At 47.0% G+C, this 25,938-nt stretch overlaps 1 protein-coding gene across 1 annotated transcript in view; it reads left to right on the top strand.

Annotated features, from left to right (window-relative positions):
- Adamts17 (ADAM metallopeptidase with thrombospondin type 1 motif 17) overlaps positions 1-25,938 on the top strand; it is a 141,165-nt gene that overhangs the window by 67,278 nt on the left and 47,949 nt on the right. The window contains exons 9-13 of the mRNA XM_048369046.1: positions 5,168-5,308; positions 7,583-7,733; positions 17,734-17,835; positions 19,662-19,807; positions 24,599-24,765. Of these exons, the coding sequence (XP_048225003.1) occupies positions 5,168-5,308; positions 7,583-7,733; positions 17,734-17,835; positions 19,662-19,807; positions 24,599-24,765 (707 nt within the window). The remainder of the gene's footprint in view (positions 1-5,167; positions 5,309-7,582; positions 7,734-17,733; positions 17,836-19,661; positions 19,808-24,598; positions 24,766-25,938) is intronic.

Genomic DNA, 25,938 nt, shown 5'->3' with positions numbered 1-25,938 from the left:
CCAAAATTCGGAGCAGGCTTGAGGACAAGCTGTGTACACAACCATTAAGTTGGCCAAAAGAATATATTTTTATCCTGTAAATTGAATGTCAGTTAAGCAGTAGTGATTATTGCGAGAAGCTGTCATTTATACTACAGGAAGTAAAGTTTCATTTGGGATTTTTTTTTTTTGGTAAAGATAAAAAGTATTATTTTAGAAAGAGCCTGAGGGGTAGAGAAAGAATGATAGAGACACAGAGAAAAAAATACCAATAACAAAGCCCCCAAAGACTGCTACATTGAAATTCAAAAGCAACTTCTGGCTAGGTGCCAATGTCTCATACCTGTAATCCTGGCTACTTACGCTAAAATCTGAGGATCCTGGTTTGAAGTCAGCCTGGGCCAGAAAGTCCATGAGACTCTTCAATTATCCAGCAAAAGCTAGAAATGCAGTTGTGGTTCAAGTGGTAGAGTACAGTCCTGAATAAAAAAGCTAAGGGACAGCGCCAAAGCACCTCACATACCTCACACATACACAAATAGCAACTAGCAACTCCTTGGTGTTAGGAAAATGAATTTATTAAATCCCAGGTAACTTTAGACTGAGTCTTACAAACCATTGCCCACCAGAAACCATACATATGAGTTGGTTACATATGATTATATTGCCTAGTGGTGGATAGCTATTGAGGGCCATGTAAACATACTCCATCCATGATGTACCTACCAAAATGAACTCTCTGTATAATGCATCATCACATTGGATTCTAAATACATGAACTATATCTAGTTATTTGGCAACTGGGTGATGATTACTCCTGAAATTTGTTCCTTAGACTATTATTCACTATCAGAGTGGACTGTGTGGGTGAAATATTTGGGCCTCGTGCATCCAGAATCAGCTGCCACTACACTCTCCCCGGTCTCACTCCCAAAATTTCAGAATCTTAGCAGAAAGAAAGGGGTCAGATACTGGATCTTGACCAAGAAGTCATTGTTGTAAATCTTGGGTTGCCTGGCTAAAATCTTGGTGAGAATTCTTGCAGCTGGCTATCAACTTGGATTTTTCCCTGGGCTTTATGGGCAAAAGGAGAGAAGATTAAATGGGAATGTGAGAAAGATTTCAACACATTCAGCTTCAGCCTACCTTCTCAACCAGTCCTGATTGTATCCCTCCTCACCCTGCAACAGACTGGCTACTGGGTTAGTCAGCTTTTCTTTACTGTGACAAAGTGCCTGAGATAATCAACTTCATAAAGAAAGAAAGGCATGTTTGGGGTTACCCTCTCAGAGGTGTCAGCCCATGGTCTCTTGACCCCCCTTGCTGTTGGAACTCTGTGGTGTGGAGGGATATTGCGGCTAGAGCTTGTGGTAGAATGGAGCTGTTAGAAACTCTGGTCATGAGAGCCAGGCTTCAGTGCTTCTGAGAACATTCTAGAAGATCCCCACCATTTAACCATATTTGAAAAATCAGAACCTTATAGAAATTGATCCTTGGTGTTGCAGTTCTAGAATTTGCCTTTGAAGCTCTGTCAGATCACCCTAATTTTAAGTTGCATTTGTAGGACATACACGTTTGAGTCTCAATGCCCTGCCAGAGTCGCCATTGGAATTGTTGCTAGTAGATGTGGCTGCTGGCTTCAGATGTTGCTTGCAGGTACACTTGGGCACCTAAAGAACATAAGGAGACCATCCTCCATGGAGGTAAAACCTTCCGAGAGAAGTTCTTGAATAGTCCTATAGTCAGGCTGCTTTGATTTTGTTGGTCCATGAGTTCCATCAATTTGCAGACGTGCATCAGCCCCTCTTATGTGGTTAGCACCACACCCGGCAGTTGGGAAGTTCTGAAATGTGGAAGTACGTGTGATGAGGAAGAATGACAAGTCTTGTCTTCAGGGGAGGCTCTGAGAGTTGCAGACAAGAAAGACTGGGCTGGGCGAGCTGCTTTAGCGGGGCAGGGACTTACGTGGGGCTTTGGAGTGGGAAGGAGCTCCCTGTGGCAAAAGGCCACTGGGCTGCTGACTGTTTTGGAGGCATACAGGGTTTCTTCCTGCACCCAGGAGGAGGGTGGGTTAGGCACTCCCATCTCCACCCCTTCCATAGCACCCCTGGCAAGATGGAAGAGACAGAGTCTAAATAATTAGGCAATAAAACCCCTCCTGATGTGTGCTTTTAGGGGAAAGAAGTAGGCAATGCTCATTAGGAGCAGGAAGCAGCCCATCTTTAAGATTTCTACTGCCCGGAGCATCCTGTGCCCTTTGATGTTCCTGAGGGGTCTTTGAACTTTGGGAAGCAGCAGGTTCTCTCTCAGCTGTAGCCCCTCCTGCAGGACAGCTAACCCCCTCATCCACAATGGCCTTTGAAGGCAGAGGAAACCCAGGGGCTGTGGATTCCAGTAGCCATTGGATGGACTGGCCCTGGCAGGACTGGTGATGGGAAGGGGGATGTTTTTCCCCTTATACGCCTTAATATTTGGATCTCTATTGTACAATTATTTTTGGCTACTGATTAATGATTGTCACAGCCCATTCTACTGGCTGAGACGACTACTCTCCCTGAGAAATATAGCAGTTACTGTTGTTTGTGAGTGCAAAGCTTGTTAGATATCATCTGCTTAAGACTGTTGGCTGCTAAGACTAGATGCAATTAAAAATGATCTAAGCTGTGTGTTGGTGGCTTATGCCTATAATCCTAGCTACTCAGGATGCTAAGATATGACGATGATGATTCAAAGCCAACTTGGGCAGGAAAGTCTCTGAGATTCTTCAATTAACCAGAAGAAAAAAAAAGAGCTGGAAATAGAGCTATGGCTTAAGTAGTGGAGAGCATTGAGAAAAAAAGCTAAGGGATAGTGTCTAGACCCTGAATTTAAGACCCCATGTGGGTACACACACACACATACACACAAGGATCTGGCGTGGTATATATGTATTAAAATAAAAATAATTAGAATAATGAAACTCATTAAAATGGTTTAAAAAAGATGGGAGGTTAGATGCCCTGGCTGGCTTCTAACCATAAGTCACAAAGGGGGTGAATTTGATTAAGATATACTGTAGGCGTGTGTGAAAATGTCACATTATTATTATGTTCATTGACAACATCTATACAGACCAGTCTGATGGTTTGTAGAAGGAACTATGAGTATCAATAACATCTGTTAAATTAGCTCCCCAGATGAAGAGTGGAAGCCAGATCCCACCTTCCCATAAAGGGGTCTCTCTTTTTGGAACCATTTCTTTGGGTTCTTTGTGCAACCCCAAACTTTCTCGTAGAAGAGCCAGCTAGGACTCCTTTGGGTGGAGCTGTGTCCTGACTCCTATGCTTCCCATCAGAATCCCAGAGCTCCCGAGATATAGACTCAGAGTCAAGTAAATTGAACTTTTCAACATGGCAGCTGTAGATCTTGAGTATAGCCCATAGCCATTTCCTGCAGCCTTCAAGGTCTAGGATGAAGTTAAGAGAGTTGGAATATCATGAGAGTCCCTTTAGAACTTCCTCTAGAGCATGCTTGGGTTTTTCCAATACAAATACAGAAGCAGCATGTTGTTCAAAGATACAAACTCAAGACCATTAAGCCATTATTGTGTTTGATATTGGCTAGCAGATGGGATGGAATGCCCATTGGTGCCCTCGGCCCCACATTTATTTAGAGTTAAAAATTACTCTGTGGACTTAATGCCTTGTGGTTTTGTTAACTAGAATGTTGCCAGAAATAATAGATATCCTGGGACGTGAACCTAAAATAACATGGAATTTTTCAGTCAGGTAATCTTTAATTTAAACTAAAAATAACGGAAACAGTAGTTTATATAAACCTCAAGTACCATGTCTTTCAAGCCAAAGCTAGTTCATCAGACTGTGAGTTTATGGGGCACTTTGTTAGCATTGACCTTTAAAAGCCAGATCAAGCACAATCTCTATTAGAGACAAACTCCAGAAAGCTAAGAATCCCACTTTTGGCTGGTCTTGATGACTGGAACATTCCTTTAGGAGGTCCTCCTCCGAGGGCTGGCAGAGGCAAGAGCTCACTGAATGTCTCACACTCCTGGCGGTTCTGCCTAAGGGAGGAAGGTTGAGTTGTTGGTAATGCTATCAACTTTTCTAACTTTGGGTACCATCCTGTGACACTTTTGGGGGGCCTGGAGTCTTAGCCACGAGGCTGATAGTGCAGGAGAGGGAGTTCCTTCCATTTTGTAACCTATCTGACCACCAAAGAAAATGTGGAAGTGTTCCCAAGTGTAACTTTCTTGCATCTATGGTAAGACTGTTGTTTGTGCTTGGCTGTCTCCGTGTGTGTGTGTGTGTGTGTGTGTGTGTGTGTGTGTGTGTGTGTGTGTGTGTTTCTTTTTACCCAAACAACATCCTTGTTTGGAAAAACCCATGTAGTAGCTGCTCAGGCGCTTCCAGCCAGGGAGACAGAGGTGGCTTGTCAAATTGTGAAGTTAGAACAATTAGTTGGTGTATTACTTCTCCATAGGATTGTGGCCTGGTTTTGAAGAGGTCTCCCCGACCGCCTCAGGTCTGAGCCGTCTGCAATCTTGACCCAGTTGTTTGGCCAAGTGGGGAAAGAGGTTTTAGAGGACTTCAGGGATGCAGGGGTGGGTGGGCAGGAAGGCTACCATTAGGTCTCCAAAGGAATTTAACCATTTCTGAAAGTAAGACAAAGCTGTGTCCAGTTGGGCAAATCTGGTAACACATAAAGTGTTATTTACACTACATTTAACTATTGAGTCCTTCATTACTTGAGGCTGTACCAGGAGAAAGGATTTTTCTATAGATGGAGAACCCTCTAAATAGTCTCTGAAGATTACCTCCAAGGTTCCAGCTTAGAACCCAGAAGCTGAGCCTTTCTGAAACCATTCTTTTGGATTTCTTCCCCGGAGTGCTTCACATCACTATTTTGTCCAGGAGTAGTCGTACATACCTGTAATCCCAGGAGGTGGAGATGGGAGGATAACAGTCCGAGGCCAGCCCAGGGAAATCTGTAAGAGCTTATCTGAAAAACAGCAAAAAGGGCTGTGCCTGTGACCCATAATCCTCAAGGTTATTGTGGACTTCCTGTCAGAACTACTAGAGCTCTCTCTCCCTGTCCCTGTGTAAGGCTTAAGTGCACATGATTCACTTGACTAGACCCCGAAGTAAGATACCCATAGTGTCACTTCGTTTTCTCCTCCTCTTTTGGATAGCTTGGGGATGAACCATGATGATGACCACTCGTCCTGTGCTGGCCGGTCCCACATCATGTCCGGTGAATGGGTGAAAGGCCGGAACCCCAGTGACCTCTCCTGGTCCTCCTGCAGTCGAGATGACCTAGAAAACTTCCTCAAGTAAGCCCTGGGACCATTCTCCAGCATCCGTACCATAGAAGGTTCTCCCAAAAGACCAAAGGACTGGCGTCTCAGCAAGGGCGAGAAGAAGTGATGAATTCTGGGAACCTGCAGATGTGGGCAGGGCAGCATCTCCCGTGATAGGCACAGCACCCTCCCAGGCGTGTGTCTACAGCCGTGTTAGGTGCCCCACACATAGGTGACCATCAGATGATAATTGTGGATCGGTATTGTGACCTTATCTCCCAAACTCACTGCATACCTCTGCGGCCCTGTGACCTTCTACTGCTGCAAAGCTGAACACTTGGTGGGTAGTAAAATTCTTGGGGGCAAAAGGGAAAGTTGCCTGCCTCATGTGAGGAAAGGCATCTCTCACAGGGCCCTGGACTTGCTAGGCAGGTGCTCTACTGCCTGGCAAAGTCATCAGCCAATTGGCTGAAATATAGTCTACTTTCAGAGTATTCATTGTCCCCCTTATTACCAGAGTTTAAATGTGGGCCTTGTGCTCACTCAGCTTGCTGTTCTCTTACAGGCACTCTACTCCCTGAACCATGTCTCCTGTCCAGCTTTTTGCTGGTTAATTTTTTGCCTTTGAACCATAGTCCTACAAATCTCAGCTTTTTGAATAGTTATGATTTCAGGCATGAGCCCTGACACTTAGGCTTTTAAGACTAGGACAATTCTTTTTTTTGGGGGGGGGGGCTGGTCCTGGGGCTTGGACTTGGGGCCTGAGCACTGTCCCTTGCTTCTTTTTGCTCAAGGCTAGCACTCTACCACAGTGCCACTTCCCCCATTTCTGCTTATGTGGTGCTGAGGAATTGAACCCAGGACTTCATGCATGCAAGGCAAGGACTCTACAGCTAAGCCACATTCCCAGCCAAAATTCTTTTTTTTTTTTTCTTTCTTCGCTAGTCCTGGGGCTTGAATTCAGGTCCTGGACACTGTCCCTGAGCTTTTGCTCAAGGCTAGCACTCTACAACTTGAGCCACAGCACCACTTCTGGCCTTTTCTGTTTATGCGGTACTGAGGAATCGGACCCAGGGCTTCATGCATGCGAGGCAAGCACGCTACCACTAAGCCACATTCCCAGCCCAAATTCTTTTTAAACATATATATTTTTTTTTGCTAGTTCTGGGGTTTGGACTCAGGGTATCGCACTTGCTTGATTCACTTTCTCAAAAGCTGGTGCTCTACCACTGGAGCATCACATCAGCCCCTGGAGGATCTTAGTAAGATGTCCTAAGTCATTTTCTATTATCATCCAGGAGGGCAAACCCAGATGTGGTAACCAACATGCTATTGGTCCTACCGGTGATAAGTGGGTTATGTCTGAGCCTGGGAGAGGAAGATCAGCTTCAGCTATACGTACTTGTGTGTATTGCACAATTTTCCTCAAGAACTTTGGCAACCTGCAGGTGTGGTGTGTGCATGCCTGTAGTCCCAGCTATGCGGGTGGTAGAGGTTGGGGGATCACCATCTGAGGCAAGCAGATAAAGTTAACAGGAAACTCTAGCTGAAGAACAAATTTAAAGCAGAAGTACAGGATGTGTATGTGCATGTGCGCGTGTAGGGAGGGTGTGGCTCAAGTGGAGTTAGAACGCTTGCCTTAGGAAGTGAGCACTAGGCCCTGAATTCAGTCCCCAGCGCCAAAAACAAAACAAACAAAACCCAGAATATTGGCAGATGTCTGACTTTCCTTTTACTTGCCATCTGCCTTGCTTTAGGGATAGCAAAATAAATGCATGTAAGTATTTAATCTCCTAGGGGAGATTGAGGCAAATGTGCCTCCTATGGTATATGAACCCTCCCGCCAAGGGTGGAATCCTGAAATCCTTTCCTGCAACCTCCTGGCCAGCCCTCTGTGACACAGAAGGTGTAGTTAGGTGATGCACCTCATGCAGGACATTAGTCCTGGCCCAGCAGGCCCTTCAGAGAAAAATATGTGGAACTGGAAATAAGCACTTCCAAGTTAAAAATCAAAAGCCCTAATTGGTGCTTGTTGTTGCTGCATGGTAATGTTTGTGCAAAGCCATATGTTCTAAGACAATACCCTGGTAATCTATTCTGAAAGCCTTCTCATTAACCTCCCAGGCCCCTCTCAAGTGGCCACATGGAAGGAAAATAAACTAGAAAACCAGCACTATCCCCTGTCCCGTGCTGAGGCCCTTTGCCCATAAGGAACCCACAGGCGTGTTTCAGGGACTGAGAGCTCAAACCCAAAACCCAGACAGGACTTTTGCACCTCACCTCACCTCACCTCTCGGTTGTTTTCAGGTCCAAAGTCAGCACCTGCTTGCTGATCACAGATCCCAGGAGCCAACATGCTGTCCGCCTCCCACACAAGTTGCCGGGCATGCACTACAGCGCCAATGAGCAGTGCCAGATCCTATTTGGCACCAATGCCACCTTCTGTAGAAACATGGAGGTAAGCAGCCATGCAGGAGAGGAGAGCTAGCTCAGGAAGGGGTACAAGCCTGGCCTGCCCACGGCAGGTCTGGATTCACCCAAAGATCATAAATAGTCACATGCACGCCCATGCACACATCCACAGACATGCACATATGCACCCCATAGAGTCAAGTGTGCATCCACACCCACCACGGCTTTGCAAGCTTCTATCCACATAGATCTGGTACCTAGGAAGCTCTGCAGGGAGATGCATTTATTGAGCCAAGGCTTACATGTGTGGGCCTCAAGTTTTCCAGCTGGGCGATGACCCCCGTTAGCTCTCATCCCCTAGGTTCTGTTCCTGGGTTAGTCGACAGCAGTGGGTGACTTACTGGTCACCCACAGTGGTGTGGGTAATAGGTAGTAGAGCAAGGGTCTGGAGTCTAGTCTGGCCATTCACAGAATGTACAACTTTTCACTGTGCTGCAAATGGCCTAATGCCTATGACTCTACCAACTGTGTAGGCAGAGGGAGCCAAGTGGGGCTGGAGATCTGGGGCAGGGAAGTTGCTGTGTCTGTGGCCACCCGTGTTAACAGACTAGAGGCCCTGGCTGGACAAGCCTTGAATTCCTTACAGGGGTTGGGGGGTGCAGAGCCTGAAGGCCATGGAAGGCCCACAGAATCATTGCCGCACACGGATGCCATGTTTCTTAGTGGCTTGCCTGCCTGAAGCCATCTTTCAGTACTGATAATTTTGTATAGCCCTCAAATGATGTCATAGAATTCCAAGCTGCCCTTGGCACACAAAAAATCTTCCCCACCCTGCTCTGTGATATATTCCTCTCAAGGCCTGAGAATCTGCATATGATTCACCAGAAAAGCACATGAAACTTTGGCAAGGATCTTGGAGGGCTACATACACACATGCCCATGTTTTCTTCCCAGGACAAGAGCCATGCCAGGCAGTGCCGTGAATCTGGTAGAGAGTGAGCTCAGACTGGTTCTCATTCCCTGTCTCTCTGTCTGTGTCTTAGTATCTTCATTGGGAAGTTTCGGGTTCTAAGAAGTCAGTACATGTACAGTGCCGAGTAGAGGATCTGTCACAAAAATCAGTGCCCCGTGAACAAGGCCGATACCTGTACTGTTATTTCCCTTCTGATTCCAGTCTGTGTGGGTCTAATATGCAGCTTAAGAGGGGTATGGAAAATCAAGCATCATTTAAAACCTTCCCTTCTCATCTTGAGAGGCCCAGAACCAATCAGAAAGGTCCTTTAACCCAATGTAGTAACTGATCTCTCTGCCATGATCACTCATGTTTTCATATTCTTGAGGACTGAAATGGGTAAGCACATTCAAAATAGGTTATGTAAGGAAAAATTGTAAATCACTGGGTCGTTTCCACTCCCTTCCGGTGAGAGACCAGTGCAGTCTACTTTATGTAAGAGTTCTTGACATCTTCCATTGAGACGGGAGTTCTCTGAGGCCCCAAGAGTCCATCCCATGTGTCCAGATGAACAGAAACGGTTGGTCCACTCTTCACACCAGTGATGTCATCGCATCTCAGAGCATCTCCAGCTCTTTCAGAAAGAAATGTGCTGGAGAATTCTCAACAGTATTCTCCAAACCACTGCTGGCCCCGTGTAATAGGAAAAGCAAAAAAGAAAAAAAAGAAAGGCTGCCTACTTACTAGATGTCATAAAAAAAGAAAGAGCAACCGTCGTGGCCAGGAGCTTTGGGGGGTGAATACTGTGAGTTACAACTGCAAAAGTCTGGAGGAGCCTCTTCTAAAAACAGCATTCAAGCGTGGGGATTGAGAGTGCTTTGCACACACCAAGCCCCTGGTCTCTCGCAAACACAATTAATGGCAGCCTCGCTGGCCAGCTTCTTGGTGTTCTCCATGGCCTGGTGAGGAGAGTGCAGGGAAAGCTTGGAAAAGCACATCGTGAGGCATCTGTCTGTCTGTCTTTGGTCTTAAATATTTTTTTGTTGGAACGTCAAGCCTACTGAAGGAAATAAAACTATAATGAAATATAAGGGAAGTTGGAAACTGCCGAGGAAATAAAATGATGAGACACCAGTGCTAAGGAGTTAAAAATTTTCTTTTCCTGGAATACAGAGCAACGAAATATGAAGAAAAGGAATGAGAAAGATAACCATTTTGAGGAGGGGGGAACCCATTAATCACCCTGACAAAGTGGTGGACTATTTTCATTTGGCTGCACCTCCTTCTGAGGAACCAAGGATGAACCCCTTCTTTTTCCTAAGGGAGGGTCTTCTTGTTCTTGAGGGACCTCTGTTTCTCAACCATACATTGATGCAATTCTGCTGAAGCAGGAAGGCCAAACTAAGATCCCTGGATAGTTGGAGAGGGTCTGTGAACTGGGATAGGGAAGCAATTATATCTTTATCTTTCCCCAGGTTTTAACTGAACTTCTATTTCCTTCTGTTACAAAGGTTGGCAGCAGTGGTCACAGGACAGCCACTGTGATGGGAAATCACAGATGCTTTCCTACCAAATAGTAGTTGTGACTCTCATGGCCAGCTAGCACATTCACACAGTCCGATTTCTTCAACATTATAGTGGTTATGAGACCCAGGACTGGGTTTTGTCATGAAATGTGTTGACAAACACACATTACTCTATGCCACATTAGTCATTCTTTTTGTACTCTGAAAACTATGTTTAAATTTAATTGTTTCCCTGATAATCTTACGTGCTTTTAAACTATGTCTTGGCAAGCATATACTCTTGAGAGAGATTTATAAGCACCACCAGACTCTTGGAGCATGGAAAGGCAAGATGTGCAGGAGAGTACCAGGCAGGCAGGCAGGCTGGTAGCTTCTTACAGCAGGAAGTACCTGCCGTAGTCCTTGAGCCCTTGCTCTTCTTTGGGTAGAATTTTCAGTGAGGAGCTTCCTTGTGATTAGACTTGCAGGTCTGTTCTGCTCTTGATGCTCCAATGCGTAGCCGTCTGGAGGCCCATCAAAATTAAGAACTATTCTCCCAAGTCAGAAGAGTTGAGTATCAGCAACCATTGCTGAAGTTGCTTAGCAAGCGGACTCAGCCTCAAAGACTAATCAGGTTGCTGCTCTTTTAAACATTTGCCTAAGAGAGAACCAAGGCACGGTCCCTTTTCAGTTTTCAGGGCTCTGGAGGCCCCCACACCATCACCACCAAACCTTTCATGTCTGTCTGCAGAATGCTGGTATTGTAAGGCTGAGCTGTCTATGGAAATATGAAGTATAAAAAATTGGCATCGATAGCTGGCATTTGTTGTAGAAGTTACTGGCAAATACAGCTGTCTCCTCTTTTAGCCAATGGTAATGTGATGTTTTTAATTCAGTAAAGCATCTCAAGAAAGTCCAAACATAAAAAGTTACATAAACAGTGAATGGTAAATATTTATTAGAAAAGGGAAATGAACTCTATGCAATTAGCCCAATCAGTCTTTTTTATGATTACGAGTTCCTCCTGTCCCCTGTCAGCAAAGTCCCTGAAGAGCAAAGTTATTCTTCAACAAGGCTGTAGAGTTATTGGATCTCAGATATTCTGCCAGGTAGACAAAGGGTGGAAAGGATAGGCATTGTTTGGCATAGCCATACATGGTTATGTATAGGTGTGGCTACACATTGCTAATTAAGTCAGAAGAGCATAGAGGCCTGCAGTGTGCACTGTCTCACAAAGGCATACCCCTCTGCAGGATTTCTTGCCTCACCTTTCCCCCCAAATCTGGAGAATTCCTAGTTAAAAGACCCGTGTTCATCCCTGTTCCCCCTCTTCACTTCAGCACCACCTCCTGCCGCCACTGTCTTGAAGCTGAGCTCAGGCTGCCACAGGTGGGAAGGAAGGCAGCTCAGAAGTGCTTACAGTAGTGTTTGTGTGTGAACACAGGTGCATCTGCACACTGTGACATTTGCAGCAGACTGTGTTATGCTGCTTATGCCGTCCTTCCCAGTTGAGCACCAGAGTTGTGAGCCAGCTGTTTCCTGAGGCCGGGGTCTGGGAGTGGTTGTGGGCATTAGAGGAGTTGACGCCTTCCCTCCTCCTTTAGGGTTCCCTTCGGTGCTGCTTCCTATGGCACAGCATAAGTTGCTGTCTCTTACATGGTGAGAAGTACAAAGGGCTCTACGTAGAATCAAGGTGCCCAGGCTCCCTTCCCTCCTCTTCCTACTGGATATGCCTCAGTCTGTAGATCTGCAAAATAGGGGAAAAAACTCAACTCCTACAGACACACACAACTGTAGGTCTGTTAGCAGACTTCAGTTAGATGAACTAGACCACTAAGCAAGCTAGTAGCAGGCACTCCGTAACTGTTACTGGTGCTGGGTTTTCCTTTTTGTTGTTGTTGGGTTTTTTGTTTTGTTTTGTTTTCTGTCCCCTGGTTTCCCGGATCCAATGGGAAAAGCTGACAATTCACCTGACTGTCATGTGGATCAATTCTTCTTTTCTGTGTTTGCCCCTGGTTCTGCCTTTCTTCTGGTACCCAGAGAGGCCGTAAGTCCCGGGGACTGCTCTTGGCATGCAACATCTCTCTTGGTCCTGCAGAGGAGCTGAGCATCTTGATGGGCATGGAATCTCCAGGTGTTGGAATCCCACCTGAGAACAAGCTTCTCCTCTCTGACTTCACTTAATTCTAAACCTTGGAGCCTCCTCAAGAGACAGAAGTGTTTGTGTCCCACCCCAAATCTTCTCTTAAAATCTCTAGGTGGAACTGGTTCTTGGTCTTTGTCTTTTTTTCTTTTAGCTTGGGTCCTGGGCTTGAACTCCGGACCTAGGCACTGTCCCTAGGTCTCAAGAGAGTACAAGCCATAACTCCATTTCTGGGGTGATTCTTTGGAGATAGGAGTCTCACAGACTATTCTGCCCAGGCTGGCTTCGAACTGTGATCCTCAGATCTCAACCTCTTGAGTAGCTAGGATTACATGGGTGTGAGCCACCAGCTCCCAGCGTCTTTGTCTTTTTATATAGCTTCTGCCAGGATTCAGACAGTCAGCCTAATTTGGAACCGGCTAGTCTCAATAAAATCTAGTCTTCGAAGGCCAAGTGGGGCTGCTGGCCGGAGCAAGAGGCTGGCAGCGTCCCGGAGCTCCCTGGCCTCCCCCTTCTCAGACAGAGCCGTGTGGCCGCACAGAGGGCTGAAAGCTGTCCTGCCTGTCTCCGTCTCAGCTCTCAAAGCTGCGGGACTTTGACAGCAGATGGCTCGAATTTTCCAGAAGGGTTTGAAAGCTCACAGTGGATGGTCTTCCTCCGACTTATTTTCATTCCTTGTGTCCCTGCTAGCTGAGTTTCTGAGGGCCTGGCCTTGCCACAGCAGTACCCCAACCCCAGCCAGGTGAGGGTCTCTGTTCTCCTCAGGAACATGTAAGGACAGACCACACCCGAGACACAGGGAACCTTCCAGAAGCAGTCCTGGCATGCTAGTTGGGGGAAAGACTTCAAACTGCCGTAGTCTTTGTGGAAAATTTGGACTCCTTGCTTTTTCATCCAGCTCTTGGCATTTTGTTTGGTCTGTATTTGGCTTGGGCTATCAGTAAAACTAAAGTAGGGAGGGGGCTACTGGGGTTTGAACTCAAGGTTTGCCCTTGCTGGGCAGTGAGTGACTCTGCGTCCGGAGCCACCCACTCCAGCCCTTTTTGCTTAGTTCTTTTCAGGGAAGGTCTTTTTGTCTGGGACCAGTCATGCCCTGTGTGACCCTCCTACCTCTGCTACCTACCTGCTGGGTTTAGAAACACGAATCACCATCCAACCTGCTTCTTCACAGATGGAGTCTCATCAACTTTTTGCCCAGCCTGGCATACACTGTGATCCTCCTGTGTCCATCTCCTGAGTAGCTGGGATTACAGGCGCTGGCTTGTCCAGCTTGATTTGGGATTTGTTTATAACTTGGGAATATTGACATGTACACCCTGAGGCATCCTGGGAATGGTACCCCTGCTATACATGAAGCTCATTTGTGTTTCGCATACACCTTATGCATACAACCTGGGGGTCATTTCACACCATGCGCCATTCCCCCACATTTTGACATTGACCCATCCCACAAGGCTAGGTGTGGGATTTTCCCCTTGTGCTGTCATGTTGGAGCTCAGAGAATAAGATGTTGGAGTATTCCAGACTGCTCAGTGTTCATAAATATCCTCGGATCACGTGACCTTTCCTCGTGTCTTCTGCGCTGCCCCGGACCATCCTGGCCCAGACCTCTGCCAGCAGTCTGACACCCCTCCCTCCCCTCACAGCTGTCTCTTGATCCCTTAGCCTGACTGCCAAGAGGGCTTCTTGCTTTATCTTTGACATCTAATAACCTGATTAGGACAAGCCTCTGGGTTGTATCATTCTTTTCCATTTTTCTGGGAACAAAGCTTTGCATTTCAATCTGAAACCGAGATCTTTTATTTCAAGGCAGGGTCTTGAATTCCTATTCAAACCCTTTCCTGTCCCATTATTTTAGCTCTTTAGGAAGCCTGTTCTTTCCACCCAGCTTGAGCCCTTTGATCTCTGCACATTGCCTCCCAGGGATGTCCTGAGGCCTGGGATGACAGGCCCCCGAGGACTTGGTCACTTATGAAGCGTGACATGAGTGATGGCTCTTGTCTGGAAAGCAGCACCATGATGGACCGTCATGTAACTCATCCTGTTTTCCCTCTAGTGAAAATGAACCCCCACTGGGGGCTGCTGAGATGTCTACCCCAGCTTGGGTCCAAGGCTCAAGTTCTGTACTCTGCTTTCCGCTCAGCCCTTTTTCTTAACGTTTCCCAAAAACTGAATACGAAAGCAACACCACCATACTGACTCCTGGTGCCATAGTACCACCAGAGTTTTACCTATTTCTGAATTTTGCCTGAAGTAATATGTTAGTCCATTATTCTAATGCCTCTTAATTTATTCTTCTGTTGATCTTGGGATGAATGCAGGTAGTCTTGGAGTAAATATTTTTGACAATGTATTTGAAGAACACATATATATATACACATATATTTTTAGTACATACAGAGGAGTGTCATTGAGGGTACTGGTGTGTGTGTGTGTGTGTGTGTGTGTGTGTGTGTGTGGTGTGTGTGTGTGTTGGCTGGGCATGGTGGCACACACCTGGATCCCTAGCTATTGGGGAGGTGATACTCGGGAGGAGCACAGGTGAAAGCCAGCTCAGGAGACACCCCCCATCTCCACAAATAAGCCAGAAGTGTTAGTTCACATCTTCCATCCCAGCTTAAGTAGGGATACTCACAGCCCAGGATGGCACAGGTAAAAACTTTCTTTTTGAAAAAATAAGCAAAAAGGCCTGAAGGCTTGGATCAAGTGGTAGAGCACGTGGCTGACAAGCGCAACCTCAATACTACAGAAACAAAACAACACAAAGTACATGTCTTCAGCTTTCAGTAAATTCTGTGGAAGTTTTCCAAAGTTGTTGAGCCAAATTGGCATCTTATCAGCACACAACAGTTGCTCTTAGACCACATCCTGGTGGACACTTGGAATTCTCAGTCCTCTCACTTCCTGCCCTTCTCCTGGGTACACAGGGGTATCATCTAATGGCGACCTTCCGACTAAAGAGATTAGGCATGTGTTTACTGGCCATTTAAATACCCTTTTGTGAAGTGCCTGTTCATGTCTTTTGCCCATTTTTTTTTTTGGCCAGTCCTGGGACCTGGGCTCAGGGCCTGAGCGCTGTCCCTGGCTTCTTTTTGCTCAAGGCTAACACTCTGCCACTTGAGCCACAGCGCCCCTTCTGGCCATTTTCTGTATATGTGGTGCTGGGGAATTGAACTCAGGGCCTCATGTATAGGAGGCAAGCACTGCCCATTTTTTTAACTGCGTCTTTTTTCATCTCTAGGAGTTTTAAAATATGTTCTAGATGTACTTTGTTGGCTTTTTGCATCAAGAGACTAGCTCCTATCTCTTGCAAATATCTTCTCATATTCTCCCAGTTGTCTTTTTGTTTTGTTTTGTTTTTTGTTAGTCATGGGGCTTGAACTCGGGGAGCTGAGCACTGTCTGTGAGCTTTTTCACTCAAGGCTAGTCCTCTACCACTTTAAGCCACAATGCCACTTCCAGTTTTCTGATGGTTAATTGGAGATAAAAGTCTCACAGCTTTTTCCAGGACTTTCCTGCCCGGGCTGGCTTTGAACTGTGATCCTCCCATCTTAGCCTTTTAAGTAGCTTAGGATTACAGGCGTGAGCCACCGGCAGCTCTTGGCTTTCCCTTCTTTTAAGAGGGCTTAATTTTAAGAGTATCACTCACTCGTTTATTGTTCCTATGTGATCAGCACATTTCGAGTTCTGTTTAAGCAATCTGTCTAGCCTCTCCCTCCTCTCTTAGATGATGAAGCCTTGATGAGAAGACACTATCAGTAAAATACAAACTAAAAAAGTTCACAACCCTTCCTTCCTTCCTTCCTCTGTCTCCTGATGGAGCCATTATTTCTCCTAATCCCAAGCCTCCCAGCCCCCTCAACCCCCTCCCAAGTGAACCTTGCCTGCAAACACGTGTCCTTGTGTCCGCACATGGATGCAGTCCTCTTGGAGAGCTCTAGAGTGAGAGTTCAAGGCATCAAACATTTAATGAGGCGTAGTGGGTCGTTAGGGAACCAGCTGTGGCCGGCCCAATGCTCTCATCTTTTTTACCATTCCGGGGAGAGGTGAGCAATCGCGGGAATGTGCAGCCTTTTCTGAACCCAAGTGTGCAATATTCTATTTGGATCCTGGACTTCTTTGAAGGCACAGATCAGCTGCTACGTACTTAAACAAATGAAAGAGTGCCCTGAGTTTGGCTTAGCTCTTTTTATTTTTTAAAGCATCCTCCAGCTCTGGTTTCCTTCCCTTTCTCTTCTGTATTTTGGACCCTTTAACCACTAAACATGGTTGTGCATCTGTCTACTCCCTGCAGATGTTTGAGATAACTTGGAGCCTTGGTCCTCTCAGGGGTCTGAGCATGGTAGACCTTTTGCAAACTACACTGGGGCTGTAGGTGCCATGTAGTGGGGAACCCTTCCACTTTTCCTTTTTTTTTTTGCCAGTCGTGGGGCTTGGACTCAGGCCCTGAGCACTGTCCCTGGCCTCTTCCCGCTCAAGGCTAGCACTCTGCCACTTGACCCACAGCGCCACTTCTGGCCGTTTTCTGTATAAGTGGTGCTGGGGAATCGAACCCAGGGCTTCATGTATGGGAGGCAAGCACTCTTGCCACTAGGCCATATCCCCAGCCCTCCACTTTTCCCAAAAGGTATAAGCCGATCCCCTGGCCGCACCATGGAGAGGGAAGTCCCCTACCGTTCTAGCTCAGCCACAGTAGGTTTGGCACTGTGGAGGGACTGCATCTTTAAACAATCCTTACATACATCTGTTTGCAATTTCCAGGCTAGGAGGTAAGGACTTGGGTGCGAGTTTATCTGGGATGTAATCCCAGGAAGTCCTGGGGTGGTGTGTGTGTGTTGGCGGGGGGGAGGATGGTCAGTCTGAAAGGGGAGAAACCCAGAAAGGTACATTAATGGTAGGTAGCCATGTGTTCGGTGGGGCCGACTTTGCTCATGTGCCTCAGTGTTCCCTCATGTGGCTCAGTATCCCCCATGTCAGGTTGGCGCTCCTTATGGTGTGGGCACTGTCTGTACACAGGGTCTCAAGTGGAAGGACCCTGGCTGCGTGTGCCTCAATGGTTGTGATAAATCATCGTGTTCCCAGTACTTTACTGGTGTCCCAATTTCTTATTAATGCAGTTGGGATTCTGTGTGCTAAAATGGCTATTTCTCTTTACATAGAATTATTGTACTTGTGTATCTGTGGGTTTTCTAGGTGAAATACTGTGAGAAATTCTACCTAGCTCTGGCAAGCTAGGAACCAGGCAGGGAGAAGGGAAAACAGCTTCTCTAACTCTCTCGTACCCCAACCCTTTTCTTTGGGAGGAGGGTCACTTCCGGGCAATCATGTAAGTGTGATGCACAAGTGGATTGTGGGTATGGAGCTCCCACACCCCCAATCCACCCTGTAGCTCGGGTACCTGTGGGTGTCCTGGGCAATCACCGCCGTTCCTTTCCTCGTCCTGCAGCATCTGATGTGTGCCGGCCTGTGGTGCCTGGTGGAAGGAGATTCATCCTGCAAGACCAAGCTGGACCCTCCCCTGGATGGCACCGAGTGTGGGGCAGACAAGGTAACCCTGCCATCCCACCCCCCCAGGGCGGGAGGGAGCTGGGTGCCTCTCCTTCCCACAGGCAGTGTGTGCTCTGCTCAGGAGCCCCTGAAACATCCCCAGGTCCCTGGCCTTGCACACACATGCCCAGAGCCCCCTGCAGGATGAAAGAGGTACTACACCACCATTCCTTTTTCCTTTTTTTTTTTTAAATTATTATAAAGGTAATGTATAGCTCTTTTTCCTTCTCTTTCTCTTTCTCTTTTTCCTTCCCCTCTCTCTCCATCCTTGTTCTCTTTCTCTCTTTCTCTTTCTCCGTTTCCTTCCCCTCTCTCCATACACCTCCATCTCGTGCACTCTGGCAAGTTTGCTCTCCCCTGCCTAATAAACTCTTTTCTGCCTGACTAACAAGGTGATGGACAGAAGGGTTACAGTTATATACGTCAGGCAAAGAGTGTATTTGTTTTTGAACAGTATCACCCCCCCTTCCTTCACTCTATCCCCATTTTTTTCTTCCCATCCCTACCCCCAAGTTGTATAGTTTCATTTTCAACATAGTGTCCAGTGAGTACCATTGCTGTGTTTGTTCACCCTTTTACCCTGTTGTTGTTTGGAAGTCCCAGGGATCGAACTCACAGCCTCATGCTTGCTAGGTGAAGTACTAAAACTCTGAGTCAGGCCTCCAGACCTTTTTGGCCCTTCTTACTTTTGACCTGGGGTATCACTTCCTGACCAAGCTGCTGCCTCGACCTTGATTTGCCTGTTTTCGCTTCATATCGTAGCAGGCGTAGAAGTTGCACGTTATTGTCCAGTTCTTCATTGAAAAGGAGTCTCTTGAACTTTGCTGCCTGACCTGGTGTCAAAATGCCATCCTCCCCTTCTCAGCCTCCCAAGTAGTTAGAATTACAAGGTATAAGACACCGATACTCAGATTAAAAAATAATCATAATAAAAATCCGGGGCTGGGAAGATGGCCTAGTGGCAAGAGTGCTTGCCTTGTATACATGAGGCCCTGGGTTCGATTCCTCAGCACCACATATACAGAAAATGGCCAGAGGTGGCGCTGTGGCTCAAGTGGCAGAGTGCTAGCCTTGAGCAAAAAAGAAGCCAGGGACAGTGCTCAGGCCCTGAGTTCACGGCCTAGGACTGGCCAAAAAATATATATGTATATAATAATAATCATAATAAAAATCCAAGAACCATTTACATGATATTTTTGTTAAATTTATTCTCTTTGTCATGAGCAAATTTACTTACAAAGAATAGTTTGGATTGGTATTTTTTTTTAAATGAAAAAGTTTTCTTTGCCATACATGAGACAGTCATAAAACAAATCTACAGGGAATAGTATTGTTCTGTTCTAGCAAGATGGTGTCAGAAAGCAAGCTGGATCCTCGAGCATAGGAGAGATGAAGAGCTAGAGAGTAGAGGAGGCCTGGACCAGTCAAGCAGCCTTCTCCTTAGTCTAAGTACACCTTGAAAAAGTGAAAACACCAGAAAATGTTTTATTCTGGTGCTGAGATTGAGAATCACTACTTTAATGCTTTGGGAAAATCTGTTTTAGGGATTGGTTTTCTGTTAGAACCACTCTGTACCACCTTAGAGCTGTCATCCTTAACCACCAAACTGAACTCTGAGATCCTGACCTTATGTCTAGAAATTCTGCCTGCTGGTGTCAGATTGAGTACGTTATTGCTAGAATTGGCAAATCTGCCTACTCTGAAACAATTTACTTCTATTCAAGTTTTTTAATTAAATGCCTTTTGACCTCCTGGGGGACTAGCAGCCCCCCTAGGGATCAAGCCATGCTGAGTGTCTGGGCCCCGGGCCTCCTTGCTGTGTTGCAGTGGTGTCGGGCTGGCGAGTGCGTGAGTAAGACCCCCATCCCCGAGCACGTGGACGGAGACTGGAGCCCCTGGAGCCCCTGGAGCATGTGTAGCCGGACGTGTGGGACGGGCGCACGTTTCCGGCAGAGGAAATGCGACAACCCCCCGTAAGTCTGTCCTGTCCAGCCTTTGCCTGGGGTGAGGAACCTCGGTCAGTATTTCCTACCTGCAGTAGCTCTGCCTTAGGGTGAGAACTGGGGCACCAAAGAAGTAGGGTGGAACCAAGGCAAAGAGTGCGCATGGCCTTGCAGGTGTCCAGTGTGTCTGAGAGTAGGGACATGGTGTAGCCTCGGGGGTCAGCTGGCTCCTGGGGTCCTGGTCTGGCCTCTTGTAGAAAGAGCCTGAGAGTTGTATAACAGTTTGTCTCACCTGCCTCATGGCTTACTTCCTTGAGAACCGTTTCCAGAAAGTTCTAGAGGCTGACCTGCAGACTAATTGTTGGCAGATTTGGAGGTGGCCTACTTGTTCATGAATCGCCAAGTATCTGTGGGTTCAGCTGTTTTCTTCATCCAAATGATTTCCATGGGTCTTTCTAGAATTCTATGACAGAGCCAAGTTGTGGTGAGTTTTCTCTGTAAAGTTTCTGTTCATTGACTGTGATGACACCGAGATGTTTCCTGTTCACCCTTGGACATTTACCGTGGGAAGCTCGGGAACCGATGTTGTGCTCGATAATAATGATTCCCTCGACACAGGGTCTTCTTTCTCATCTCAGAGTTTCTCGGTTTAAAATGTTTTCCTTTGACTGTCTGTTTGCAGTCTTGATGGTTACCAATTGAATCGCATCAAGTTGCAAACTAAGCAAGTGTTAAATCAAGACCAAAACCACAATGCTCTATGTCCACAATGAAGTCCTGGTGATGAATCATTCACAGATGGCCCTGTGGGTAAAAGTCCCAATGCTCAGGCTGTACCTGAGTCACCGGCCCTGGAGGTGGTTCCCAGAGGATGGTTTCCAGCTCCCCTGGTCATTCCAATGGCCAGCCAATGCTGGAAACCTCAAGTGCCATAAGAATTTGAACCAAGCACCCTGTTGATGTACCTGGCACATAGGAGATATTCAGTCTGTCCAAGGTGGTTTATTAGCCAGAAGCTGATGGTCCATGCTGATAATCCTAGCTAGTAGGAGACTGAGATGTGAGGATTGCAGTTCAAGGCTGGCCCAGGCAAGAACGTTCATGAGACTCTTATCTCCAGTTAACCACCAAAAAGCTGGAAGTAGAGCTGTGGCTCCAGTGGTAGAGCACCAGCCTTGAGCACAAAAGCTGAAGGATAGCATCCAGGCCCTGAGTTCAAGGCCAAGGACTGGCACGTGCCTGCACACACACACACACACACACACACACACACACACACTATATATGTATGTACATATATACATATGTGAACATATATCGTTTTTAATATTAAAATTTTAATATTCTTATCTAATTAAATATTTAAATAAATTTTAAATAATAAAAATAATATTAAAAACCACATCTATAAAATATATACACCGTATATATAAAATTATATACATATGGCTTTTTAACTGACTATAATACATGGGTAGGAACCCTGTTTAGTGAAATGGTGAGATCAGCAGGGGAGTTCCACTTTTTATCCTGCTCTGTGTTGAGGTTCAGAGCTCAGTGTCCTGCCCCATAAAGAAAGCTGTGGAGCTCAGTGCTGGTGGCTCACGCCTGTCTCCGGATGGGGATGGTGTTGTAGGAAGTGCAGGCCAGCCAGCTTTTGCACAATGCCTGATGTGGTGATTGTTGCAAAGCCCAACTGACCAAGGCCCTGGACCCAGGTTCTGACCGACAGTGTCCTCTCCATCTCACTCAGCAGGCTGGCTGGCTGAGTGTCACGAGAATGTCCACATGCACCTTGGGCTTGGAATGCTGCTGCGGTCCCGGTCCCGGCCCCAGCCCCAGATGCTCACCCCCGGGCTCCTCTCCATCTCCTGCAGCTGGTTTACTCGCAGTCCAAAGATATTAGCAGACGAGTCCCTCTTCCCCCTCCTTCCCTCCTTTTTTGGTGCTAGTGCTGAAGCTTGAACTCAGGGCCTGGGTGCTGTCCCTGAATGTTGTTGTTTTTTTTCTCAAGGCTGGCACTCTTCTACTTGAACTAAAGCTCCACTTATGGCTTTTTGGTGACTAACTGGAGATAAGAGTCTCATGGACTTTTCTCCCTGGACTGACTTCAAACTGAGGTCCTCAGATCTCAGCCTCCTATGTAGTTAGGATTGTAGGTATGAGCCACTGGTGACTGACTTTCTCCTCTCCCCTGCCCCTCCTGCCCCCCACCCCTGTCACCCCCTCCCACTTTGGTCTTTGGAGCCCTTAGAGTTTTTGCTTTCTGCCAGTTGACCTGGAGGCCTTGGAGACCCTCTGTGTTTTAAGCCAGCTTCCTGGGCTGTCCTTTCCTACTATTTGTGTCACTGTTGATGGAACTTATACCCAAGACTACAAAGTAGTGTATTCATCTCTAATGCCACTGGGACCCACTGAATGCGTATGGCAGGGAAGATGGAGAAGAAGGCTCACATGCACTTGCATCAAGAGCAAGCTCTTGTCTCTGCAAGTGAGCAGGAGAACAGAGGGCAGACCTGGGATATACCGGGATTGCTGCAATCCCTTCATCCCCTGAACCCTTTAGGGGGAAGAGTAGCAACCATTCCACCAAGACTAGGCATAGAGGGAGGTGGAGGGAAGTTCTATGTCTGGTATTAGGTTTTTCCTCTATCCCACCTGTGTGCTTTTATTGAACCCCAATGGTACCTTTATCTTCCAGCCTACCATGATTCTACATGCCCATCCCTATCCATGGCCAGGAGCCTCTCTTCATCTCAGCTCTGTGTTGAGGTGATGCTGTGGTACTGTGGAGCTCACTCACAGATTTAGTTGGGGTGAGGCTCATCTTTCTTTCTGCTCCTCCAGTTTCTCTCCAAAGCCTTTCTAGTTTTATTCTTGTCTTAGTTTTTAAACATATTTAGAAAAGCCAGCCATGCAGAGAACTGCACCCTCCCTGTAGACAGAACATGCATTACCAACAGGCATGCATGTTGGAGCGTGTGTGCAAGTGTGTGTCAGCTCAGCAAGTGGGGAGATACCAGTTTCTACTCTGTGTGTGTGTGTGTGTGTGTGTGTGTGAGAGAGAGAGAGAGAGAGAGAGAGAGAGAGAGACTAGATTTCAACCCACCAGCTTTGCAGAGTGATGGTCCCATGTCCACCGCCATGAGCCTGGTAGGTCTCCACTTGCTCCACCCCTCACTGACACGGTGTTTACCATCATGGTCATTCTGGTGGGTGCTGCAGTATCTCACTAGTTTTACTGTATGTGTCTCATGTGAGGCTGAGCGTGTTTTCCTTTCTCAGTTGGATATCGCGTGTGTGTGTGTGTGTGTGTGTGTGTGTGTGTGTGTGTGTGTGTGAAGGGCCTGAGAAGCCATTTTATTGTAAATCTCAGCTTCTCCTGGAGTAGTGTTTAGAAATACCTGGATGAAGAAGAATGAGCATTAGGGATTAATATGACAGATGCATCTTCAAAACTCCTAGTGCCCCCGCTGACTGTCTCAGTGCTACCTCTCCTCAAGCACTGATCCCAAAGCGAGAGCTCTCCACTCCTCTGCCCACCTCCCGCAGTGACTTAACCCCTTGGAGAGCTTTGGTTTTCTCATCTGAAGGAAACAGGCAGTAACCCCTTCTGATTCTTTGTGTGACTTAAGAGTGTGTGGTTGTTATGAAGTGCTATTTTATGACCACTGTTTATGTAAAACTACTTGTGCCTTTGATGAATGTCCCCCATGTCTTCAGGTGGCTGCTCCTCACTGCAAGGTGAGACTTCTACCCGTCGATGTCTCCCTGAGTCCTCGCAGGGCTGTGGAGTCCTACCACCCCCCACCCACTCCCCCCACCCCCGAAAGGCTGAGGGAAAGATATGGACTCATCTGTAGTTCTGCCAGTGATGCTACTTTTCCATTGTGAATTGTGTTGTTTGAATGTCTTCACTTTAGTCATGTCAAGCTACGTTTCTGTTGATTTAATCTTCTAGAAATATTTTGTTTGTAGCCACCCAACATAGGTCAGAGAAATTTCCAGGGTGAATGAGTGACAGTCCCTGCTCTGTTCTCTAGCCTCTCCTGCCTGCTCCTACTGTCTTGGGGCAGCATCTCCCAATGGAACTGCTGGGATTGCTCCACTCAGAGTGCCCAAAGACACCCTGGGACCTTGTGGAGGATGTAAGCAAAACCAGACTGGTCAGCCAGGCCACAGTCCTGCCATTCTGCCTGATCAATACACCTTACATGTGTAGACTCTGCCAGGAAGAGTGGTCTGGGCTCTAGAATGGCTTAACCTGGCAGTTGAGGCAGAACACCCCAGGATCCAAGAACACAGCAATGTTCTGACACATCTCACTGGACTCTCACCCTAGCCTATGAGCAAGTGAACCAGCCACTCTGGTTCATTTGATTAGAGAGCAAATGAGAGCTGTTGATTGACTCACCCTGATCTCCAGCGAATATTTAAGAGCTATTAAAGGTCTTCATTTCAGAGAAGCTAAAAAAATCAGAAACAAACAAAACCCATACACCAAAAACTCCCTTGGGGCTTTCAGGGTTGCACATGGCCAAGTTTCAAGTTCAGCTGGAAGACACAGTGAGTGGATCTTGCTGAACTGATACTCACTGTATTCTGTTTCCAGATGACCTTGATTTACAGTCCTTGGATGCATTTTTCTGTAGCTCATTTGAGCATGACTTCAGTGTGGGGCTGGGCTGGCCCAGATGTGGGCTATAGGAGCAAGAGGGGGTTGCTTTGCAAATCTTGCCTTTCCTCCTGGCAAGAAAGCTAATTGGTGCTTCTGCTATTTCCACCACAGGCTAGCTAATCAGACGTCCTTCTTTCTTCTAGCCCTGGGCCTGGAGGAACACACTGCCTGGGCCCAAGCGTGGAGCACGCGGTCTGTGAGAACCTGCCCTGCCCCAAAGGTCTTCCCAGCTTCCGGGACCAGCAATGCCAGGCTCATGACCGATTAAGCAGCAAGAGGAAGGGCCTGTTGACAGCTGTGGTGGTTGATGGTAAAGATATGGCACATCCTCTCAAAGAGCCTCCCTCTCTCCCCTGCTGAGAACCATAACAACAACCTAGGCACACTTACAGAGTCGCCTCCTGCCATAAACCGCCTTATAGTTGCCCCAGTCCCCTGCCCAGGACAGCCATGGCCCATCCCATTACTGGAGCAAAGGAGTTGACCTCAAATCATCTAGATCTCTGGGTTTTCTCAAAAGCAGCTCTCCCAAGGTAGCCAGCAGGCCAGATTTCTTTCTGTACCCATACTTGCAGAAAAATTGGGTTCCTGGGAAACTACTTTGTGATGCCAATGTGCTAAAGGACCAGGAGCAGAGCATATGTTTGTGCAAGCGCCATTTTGCTCCCCAGCTTTGATGCTTTCCTTCATTGCTTTCTTTACCTCATCTTGCATTGGCTCTGACACTTTGAGGTCTGTGGGGGAGATTTTTTTTGAGAATAGTGTACAATCTGGTAAAACTGATGATCAGCACAAGTCACGTTTTCTTTCTAAATCAAAAGAATATATATCATACCATTGGACCTCCACAGAATTGCTAATGGCTGAAAAAAAGTTCTAGCGGGTGGCTCATGTCTCTGTGGGATTTGTGATTTGGGCCTGTTCATAGTAGGTGAGGACACTCCAGGGCCTACTTGAGGGATCTACCCCCCTCCCCTCACTTAAAACTCAATTCTATTTCAAGAAACGTGTTTCTGTGTTGTGGTGCTGACAATCTGGTCTCATTTACTGAACCTACCATGTGCCAGGCACAAGTCAGCTCGACATACATCATCTCATTGGATATGCAGCACAAGCTGTGCAGAAGATGAGAGGTGACAGGCTACGTGACGTGTCTAAGCTCCTGCAGCTGACAGGGGGGCCGGGGAGGGAGCCGACCCCAATTCTGGAGAAGTGAAGTTGACTAGGAAAATAACCAGCTATCATCTGGCTCCTAATACATGAAGAAGACAGGAAGCATGACTTCATGGGTGCAGAGTGAGAGAGCTTAAGAGCTGTAGCAAGGAGGCCTGATTTTTTTTTTCCCCTTACAGCCTCCAAAGTGCCTGGCAAAAGAAGAACATTCAGTGCCAGGTCTTAGGTTTCTTCCCTGGGATAGGAAGGGCCTTTGAAATCTCCATTCCCATCCCTGCCATCTGCAATTACAAGTTCAAATGTGTATGGC

The sequence above is a fragment of the Perognathus longimembris genome, chromosome 20 (assembly GCF_023159225.1).
Source record: "Perognathus longimembris pacificus isolate PPM17 chromosome 20, ASM2315922v1, whole genome shotgun sequence".
Lineage (NCBI taxonomy): Eukaryota > Metazoa > Chordata > Mammalia > Rodentia > Heteromyidae > Perognathus > Perognathus longimembris.
The sequence above is the reverse complement of the archived record's forward strand: the minus strand, read 5'-3'. Positions and strand labels throughout refer to the sequence as shown.